At 45.6% G+C, this 9,172-nt stretch overlaps 1 protein-coding gene across 1 annotated transcript in view; it reads left to right on the top strand.

Annotated features, from left to right (window-relative positions):
- The window catches only part of SH3GL2 (SH3-domain GRB2-like 2), a 37,237-nt gene extending 28,884 nt beyond the window's left edge, over window positions 1-8,353 (top strand). Inside the window, exons 5-8 of the mRNA XM_015564728.1 lie at window positions 1,066-1,224; window positions 2,715-2,818; window positions 4,543-4,673; window positions 6,811-8,353. Coding sequence (XP_015420214.1) covers window positions 1,066-1,224; window positions 2,715-2,818; window positions 4,543-4,673; window positions 6,811-7,010 — 594 coding nt within the window. The 3' untranslated portion in view covers window positions 7,011-8,353. The remainder of the gene's footprint in view (window positions 1-1,065; window positions 1,225-2,714; window positions 2,819-4,542; window positions 4,674-6,810) is intronic.
- Window positions 8,354-9,172: the final 819 nt, after the last annotated feature.

Consider the following 9,172-nt stretch of genomic DNA (forward strand, 5'->3'; position numbering starts at 1 on the left):
AGAGCCAAATTTTTTAAATTTAAACTATATAGGTGGGTACATTGTTATTTACTTAATTAGGGTACTCCTAAGGCTTAGAAAGAGCCACACTCAAGGGGCCAAAGAGCCGCATGTGGCTCGCGAGCCGCAGTTTGCCGACCACGGGTCTACATCAAGGGAATTGCAGCCATTTCTCTTGCCCGTTAGGCATGGAACGCTGCAGCTCTTAGGAAAAGAATACTTTGCAGCTTTGGGAAGTGACCTTTTCACTTGGTCACTAAAGGTGTTGGGCAGAGACTGGACAAGCATGTGGCAGGGATGCTTCGAGGAGGGGTCCAAGTGCAGGGTGGAGCCTTAGGTCTCTACGAAGGCCCCTTCCAAGTCAGGTTTTGTGACTGTAAAGGGGAGACTTAAACTAACCAGTGGTTCCCTGAAAGCTGCTTCAGTCAACGAGGCTAAGTGTTAAGATATAGATTCCTAGGCCCCCGCCCTGGCTATGCTACTTCAGGTGATCAGTAATCCACATTTGAAATAAGCAATTAATAAGGCAATTCTAACAGATTGGATGACTTCCTAGATAAGTCCTTTATAGTGTTAATGCTATACGATCAGAAAATCAAGAGTTCCATTCTTACTTCATTTCAAGGGAAGTGGGAATTTTCCTGCCTTCTCATGAGATACCATTTCTTCTGACGTTGGGGACTTGTGGGCCCTGTGCTTTCCACAGGCAGAGCATGTACACACAGTCCCCGCTTCTGTCGGGGGAGGGAAAGGCACCTTCCAGCTTGGCTTTGTCCCAGTGAGGGCAAAATAATAATAATAATAATAATAATAATAATAATAATAATAGGCACTGCTATTTACCACAATTTCTTTCTTGCTCTTAATTACTTTAAAACATGTTTCCCCACATTTAGCCTGTGGCAGCATTTCCCCACTGACACGTGCTTTTTTACTTGTGTGGTGACACCTTTTAGAATGTAGCCTGCCTCATTTTGCAAGCTAACAGGCAGGCGGGGAAGTGAGCTTTCAATAGGCCTTTCCCTGAGTCCTTCCAAAGCACGTTCCTGCCCCGGACTTTTTCAGCATCACCTAAAGAAGTTGGAGGGTCGACGCCTGGACTTTGATTATAAGAAGAAACGACAAGGCAAGATCCCAGATGAAGAGATCCGTCAAGCCCTGGAGAAATTTGACGAGTCTAAAGAAGTTGCTGAGTCAAGCATGTTCAATCTGCTGGAGATGGACGTGAGTGACTCTCCTTCCATCCAGGCACAAGATTAATGTGCTCACGGGTCCCATCGTTGAAAACGTTACTGTCTGATCACACTACGTGGTGAGAACTTCAGTAGATGGTTGTTTCTTTTAAATAATTTGAAATTATAAGGTAGATTAGAAATGGTAAGTTTTTTTTTCCTGTACTTGTATTTCTGTAGTTTGATTTAACTACATTTTTGTCTACTAATGATCTTACCAATAGTGGGGAGATAAGAATATTTCTGATGACCCATGTATCAGTCCAATAGCTAAAAAAAAAAAAAAGTGGTTTGTTGAAATGCAGGGCAGATTGACTTCAGGTTGTATAAGAATATCAACTAAAATGCATTCAGAAGAGGGTTAAGATGTTTTGTGTTTGGAAGTAACGTTGACATTTTCTTTCAAGAGGTAATTTCCATTGATAGCAATGATTGTAGCATAGATACTGCATTTGGGGCATAGATGAGATGGTTTGAAAGCTGCTTTCACATTTACAGAGCACTAAGTTATCCTTCACGGCTCTAGAAGTTACATTCCCTCCACTCATGTAGGAAACCTGTGACCTAGCTTTCCTGTCCTTGCTCCCTGCAGCCTCTGGCCCGACCACTTGCTGACTAACGTCTGCCAAGATGTTTGCAGAGTCTGTATATACTTACCACTGACTGGTGACAGGGGAGACATGTTGACCATGTCCAGACTTTCCCATCACCCCAAGACAGTGTAGGTTTGTGTTCATATGAAACAGCTTGAGTCCACCTACCTACTGAAGAGGAGTGCTTCATGGGACGGGCAGTGACCTGAATCAGTGCTCCTGACCTGCACCCTGGGCTGTAACCCACCCCAAAACTCTTGGGGCAGCATTGCCTCTGTTCATTTGGAGGCCATTGTTCAGCTAGATCACAGCACAAGAGATGAAGTGAAGAGTCACCAAGTATGCTTAGAATAGTAGAGCCGGAATGAAGCCAGATGTCACCTGACCCAGCCCTTTTACATTACTGATGAGGCTTGGAGAAGACAAAAGATTTTCCATTGTAGCACACTGCCTCCCATGGTGCCTCATGTGAAAAATCAGTATTCACGTTTCTATTAACAGCACTAATATTGACTTAGCATGAAAAGTATAGGGAGCAATGAATCTATTGGTTAATGCTTTTTTGGTCTTATAGGATATCAGTAAAATAAGCCAAACCCTACTGAGAAGGTCTTAGCTAAGCATGAAACTGTTTGATGAGAGTTAAGTGATCTTCAGGAGAATTCTGAATAATGTTGCTTCTTGTTCCCAAGCATAAGGATGCTTTCTTATCCTTAATCGATTCAGAGCCTGTAAAGCTCTGTGTCTTCGCCTGGCTCCCCACGTGGTCCTGGGCATCACCAGGCACTGGGCTGAGTGTCAGGGGGGCTCTGTCATATGCACAGGACAATAGTAGCCGCTTACGGTCAGTAACCTAGGAACTAAGGCGTGATTCCCCCTTGATCTGCAGATCGAACAGGTGAGCCAGCTCTCTGCGCTTGTCCAAGCCCAGCTGGAGTACCACAAGCAGGCAGTCCAGATCCTGCAGCAAGTCACCGTCAGACTGGAAGAAAGGTATTCGACCGTTCCCTGCATCTTACACCTCCATTTTCTTGCTATAAAATGATGTGGAAAGGAATGGAGATAAGAGAGAGAATACATTTGAAGAAAAACTTCTGCCAAAATTCATGCTGATCCTACACGGGCACCCTGTGGATCATTTGTTCTGATTTTATTTTCTCTTATGCTTTGTTTTACTTGGTGGCATTGAATCTAATCTCATGTGAATGAGAGGTCAGTACTTGGATTATATTTTAGCTGCCACAGATGGGATACCTGGATGTTCCGATGATAATAGATGTATGCTATTGATCAGCTATTCTGTGTGGGTACTAAAGGCATATCATCATCAATCGTATAACAGCCCTGTAGGTTGAGGATCATCCGCCTTTTCTAACAGATGAGCCAGCCTAGGCTCAGGGAGCTGCCCTCACTAACCCCGGGTCACTCACTGGTCCAGATGGGGTCCGTGATCCAGCATAACCTGTTTGAGAGCTTGTATCTTTCACACCTTCTGTTTCTCTGGATGGTGGCATAGTCCATCTAAGAGGGCTGCTTTCATGGGCCTGTTCCCCATCCTCTGATGTGCCCACCGCAGGGCTGTGGTAGTTTTCCTTGTGAATGGGGCTCCCTGGAGTTGAGGACAGCCTGCTCAGCTGTCTGTAGTGGCCCTGCACTATGATATGTGTTACTTTATTTAGCCAGATTAAGCAAGATGATTTTGCTAAATGTATGTGCATCAAAGTGTTACCTCAGCAGCCTTTATTCTCAGCTCGTGGCCAGATGAGACACTCATTGCTGATGAGTCGGCTCAGTGCACAATGACGCCTCCAATCTTTGGGTTACACCATGGAAACTCCTCACCTGCTCCCACTGGGTCCATCTGGCCACCTCTTCCTACTCCGTATCTTCCCTGACTAGTGCTTAGAGTGTGCGTCTTCCCTCGGTGCACCCTGGTGGAGATGTGTGGAACCCCCTGAAGTCTCTAGAACGATTAAAACCAGGCACTTGAACACACTAAAGAAATGCGTGTCTTAGTGACATCTGTTGAGTGTAATGTTCTTTCCTTTCTTTCCTCTGGAATATGTACCAAGACACTCTTAGCCTGCTGCCACCATACTCTAAGCTCTACCCACCTTTGCAGATCTGTTCTACACTTTCTTTAGGGGATGAGTTTCATTCCCACTTCCTATTCTGCAACCTGCTCACTGTTCTCAGAGCACACAGTTCCTCCTTTCCATCCTTCATCTGTAAATGGCTCGCTCTCATCTTTTACCTTCGTCCGTAGACTTTCTCCAACTTCCCCATGGACAGGTAGACTCCCCCACCCCACCCCATGTTCCTGCAGCATTTTGCACCCATCTCTACAGCACTTACTCTCACTTATGGTAACCAGTTGTTTATGTTCTGTCTCCCCTACAGGCCATAGGTGCTTGTGGGCAAACACTGTGTCTTACTCATCTCTATGGCCCTAGCACAGTGCAGAGTGAGCTCAACAAGGGAGGGAGAGAGGGAGGGATTGAGGGAGAGGATAGAGACAGGGAGGGTGTGACCATGGAGGGACATCACCAGAAGCAGAAACACATACACGAGATATCTGAGAGCCCCTCTCGTGTCCCCTATGCCACAGGACAGATTGGTGGGTGACCTAAGCATATGTTAGATTTTACTGCTTTTTTTTTTTTTGCTTCTTAATTGGTTGCACACTCTCTATTCTCCTCTTTTCCTTTTCCACACAGAATAAGAGAAGCTTCATCTCAGCCTAGAAGGGAATATCAGCCCAAACCGCGGATGAGCCTGGAGTTTCCCATTGGAGACAATACTCAGCCCAATGGAGGCATCTCCCACGCGGGCACTCCCAAGCCTTCAGGTAAGGGGCTGAAACCCACAACCCCCACTACATGGGCCTTGGACACATCCCGTTGACACTTCTCCAACAATTCTAGGAGCAAGCTAATCTGGCTGCGTAAGAAATATGCCATAGTACTTTTCTTACGGGATGGTTTTGTCAGGTAGAAGCTCTGAAAAGCGCTCCTCCTTTTCTCATTGGCCATGGCTTTTCCTCTACTTCCCTCTTCTCTATAAAATTATTTTTTTCGCTTAACTCTCATCATAAGCTCTTAACCTCCTAATTATTTTGGCCTAATTTGATTTTGACCTTCCTGTGTGGTCATAAGGTCATCTTAACATAAGGTCATCTTAACATGCCAGTGTGGTGCTGGGGTGGCATCTTTTTTCCTGTTTTTCCCCTCTGTGGCTCCAGCATGCACAAGACTGAATGCCCGTGGGCAGTGCGTGCCCCATACACTCGCACATAACCACAGGCAGCAGCTCCAAGAATGTGTTCAGTTGGATTTCTTGAGGCACAGGAGCATGTGGATGACTCTGGTGCTGGAGAGAGGTTCAGCCTTAACATTTGCTGGATTGAAGAAGTGGAAACTATCTCATACTGGATATGAATTTTAAAGTTATGCAGCTTCCTTTTATTTTCCCTGTATCCCCAGTGCTAGATGTTTTACGGTAGGACACCTCTTATGAGATGCTTTCAGGAGACTGTGGAGGGAAAGGAAGGTCTGTGATGACAGTGGGAGCTCTGTGCCTCTGTGTCCACATCTGCTGCTCAGAGCTCCGTGTGGGGTATAAGCAGCAGTGGCTCTTAGAAGTTAGCCGCCCCCGAGGACTAGTCATGTATGTTATGTGTAACTCGCTTCTTCCTGCTTGAAACCAACTGCGGATTTTACTCTTCTTTCAGAGACTTGTTAATTTTCTGCTTTCTTTCTTTCTTTCTTTTTTTAATCCTCAACCGAGGATATGTTCTTACTGATGTCAGAGAGAAAGGAAGGGAGAGGGGAGGAGAGGGGAACATTGATATGAGAGAAACATAGACCATTTGCCTTCCATATACACCCCGACCAGGGATCACATCTACAACCTGGGTATGTGTCCTGACCGGGAATTGAACCCATGACCTTTTGGTGTGTGGGACAACTCTCCAACCAACTGAGCTGCATTACACATTGCAACACATGCCAATGCAACACTGGTCAGGTCAGGACTCCATTCTTTTTATTCTTTTAATCCAGCTCTAGTGCATTATTTTAATACTGGAGGCTCAATGCACAAAATTTGTGCAAGAGTAGGCCTTCCTTCCCCCAGCTACTGGCACCGGCTTCCCTCTGGCACCTAGGACCCGGGCTTCCCTATGGCTGCCAGCAGGCACCCGGACCCGGACTTCCCTCGCAGCCCTGGCTTCGTCCGGAAGGTCGTCTGGAAGGACATCTGGTCTAATTAACATATTATGCTTTTATTATTATAGATGTCATAGCTCTGATGCACTCCTCACATTGATATACACAATAGTTTACAACGTGTAAATCATATAATTTTTACATCATCTCATTTAGTAGATATGATAGTACTGTGAAGTTGTTACACAAAAACACAGAGAGAAGTGCCTTGTGCAAGGCCACACAGAGTTAGAACTTGAACCCAGTGTTTTATATGGTGGTTAGAGTACTTATTTTTAATAAGTGAGAATTGTACTGCTATTCTGAGGTTGCAAAGCATCATCCATGTAATTAGCTGTACTGTTTCACACGTGCAGAGGTTTCAAAGCGCTAACATGGACAGAATTCTGGCCATGCTAGCTTATGAACCTAAATCTCATTAAAAACGCCTTGAGTCGTTGGGTCTCCCATCACTGGGCATTGTCAGGAAGGCAAGCCTTGATAAATTCTGCTGTACACATCGCAAGAATGGATGTGGGCGTTTTTCATTACTGGAAACAAAATAGGAACCCAGCACCTTCCAGACATCTGAGAAAGCCCCTGAAGACTGTAGAGGGAGCTGCCAGGCAGCGACACTTGGGGCTGGTAGCAAGAGGAGGCTTCGCAGCAAGAGGAGTGAGGGAGGACCGGTGGGGTCAGCAGGCGGGCGCCGCGGGCAGTGCATATGTGAGTTACATTCCCCTTGTCTTTCTGTGTTCTTCCCTCTGCTCTGACTCCCAGGTGTCCCCATGGATCAGCCCTGCTGCCGAGCTCTGTACGACTTTGAACCTGAAAATGAAGGGGAGTTGGGTTTTAAAGAGGGTGATATCATCACCCTCACTAACCAGATTGATGAGAACTGGTACGAGGGGATGCTTCATGGCCAGTCAGGCTTCTTCCCCATCAACTATGTGGAAATCCTGGTTGCCCTGCCCCATTAGTATGTCATGCTGGCTGGCTCATCTCCTCTTGACCCGGATAGTTCAGTTTAACCACTGCTTTGGTAATGCTGCTTCCAACACATCCCAATGCAGGCCGCAGTGGTCCCGGTCACCCGGCCCCACAGAGTACCTTTGGTTGACTTGTGTGATCCCACAGGAGTCACGGTGATGGATGGTATCTTCTCCGCCTGGTGGGCATGGCATGTGCTTTTAAAATACCACCTGAGACCAGCCAGACAGTTCTCAGGAGACTGCGGCTTCTTAGACTAATGACCATGAGCCACAGCACAGAGAAACCATCCTACTGAAGGTATTATCTATCACCCAGGGCCTTCTCCAGGTCTCAGGTTTTCCATCTAAACAGGAGAAAGGGTTTGCTTTCATATCGTCCCCTCCCAAATGTGTGAGTCACAGAGTTTGTCGAAGAAAGCCTCCCTCACCAGCAAACTGCCTTCTGGTCTGAGTTAGTCCTTTGATGCCACCAGGAAAGTGTTGCGTGTGGATTCAAAGCCTTCTCTGAAAACATTCACCTCTGTTCCTCCCATTTATGCCTGTTTCTGAGGCATAGCCTGTTTCCCTTCCTCCCTGCTGTTCAAGCCAGAGGGACTCCCGTTTTATTTCTAAGATAGTTATCAATCCACATATTGTGGGAGGGGCTGACAAGAGGAGGCTCTTTTATGAGGAAATGGGGAGAGATCTGTTTCCAAGCTTAAATGTCCTGCTGTAAAGAAACTGTGTGTGTGTGTTTAGGGCATTTCTGAAGGTACAGGGAAGGGAGAACAAATACTTTCATTTCTGTTTTATTTACGAATTGTGTGTTTCGTGAATCCATTTGGCACCGAGACACAAGGAGAAAACCACTAGAAACCATTTTTCCACTAGTTCATAGACCAAGAAACAGTACATACCTTTTCTTTCCATGTTCACCTGTGTTCTTTGAACATCATTTGTGCATATTCTGCCCTCAGTGAGGACCAAGTAAAGATGATGTTTGTGCTTAGTAGTGTAAGAAGTGTGGCTGCATATGCAAACCTGTATCCCCATTCAGTCATCACTTTTATCTGTCCCTTCTATCTCATCTTCGTTTGTGTGCACAGTGCTGTGTGTCAGTTTTTGAATGGTGATGTTTTGTTTTGGGTATCAGTCATTCAAGTCCCGTTAAGTTCTATCCAGAGTTCTATTTATCTAGCTGTACAGATTTTTTCAGAGGTTTAATGTGCTCCTTCGGATGTGCCACCTGCGGTAGTGGATCATGTGGAGTGAAAGGCAAATCTTACTGCTTAATGTATAAACTCTTACCACGGGAAGCATCGCTGTTTCCAATAAATATTGCTGAAGACAAACCCAAAGGCTCCGGCCCTTTATTTTGTGTCATTTCTTTGGGTCCAACACTGCCTGGACTGAAGCTCATTTCACTCTCCATTGTTTTCTGCTACAAGCAAACCAGACCTGGTCCCAAGCTTAGAGCTCCTTCCTTGGAAGCAGGGAGAGTCCCATCACTAGAAGAGAGCTGGCCTGGACACTGGTAACTTCTTGGTAATCCAGGAAAGAGGAGATTTTTACAGTGAGGATGTGAACGTGGGACCAGGAAGTCTTTTAGAAATTAAAGGAGTTATCATGAGTGGTGTTCCCAGAAGAATATCATGTTCAAAGGGGCAAATAAATATATCATTTCAACTCGTCTTTGGTTTCATTCATGTTTAAAGAGAAAGGAATACACAAGGAAATGCAAATTGGTCCAAAGGCAGCATTCCTTTCTCTTAGTGTATATATAGGGGTTGGTTGGGTGGAAGTGGATGTGGGTGATTGGGGATAGGGAAACACTGTGCACAGAATACATATTTCCAAAGTTCCTGAGAAAATAAAGATGTTCTTTATGTATTGGGTGTCCTTTGTATTCTTCCATGCTGAGGCCAACAGTCCAGATGTCTAGTTTTTTGCTTGTTTGTTTTTATTGATTTCAGAGAGGAAGGGAGAGGGAGATAGAAACATCAATGATGAGAGAGAGTCATTGATTGGCTGCCACCTGCATGCCCTCAACTGGGGATCAAGCCCACAAATCAGGCATGTGCCCTGACTGGGAATTGAACCATGACCTCTTGGTTCCTCGGTTGATGCTCAACCACTGAGCCACACCGACTGGGCTAGTTTTAATCTAATGT

The sequence above is a fragment of the Myotis davidii genome, unplaced genomic scaffold (assembly GCF_000327345.1).
Source record: "Myotis davidii unplaced genomic scaffold, ASM32734v1 scaffold197, whole genome shotgun sequence".
Classification (NCBI taxonomy): domain Eukaryota; kingdom Metazoa; phylum Chordata; class Mammalia; order Chiroptera; family Vespertilionidae; genus Myotis; species Myotis davidii.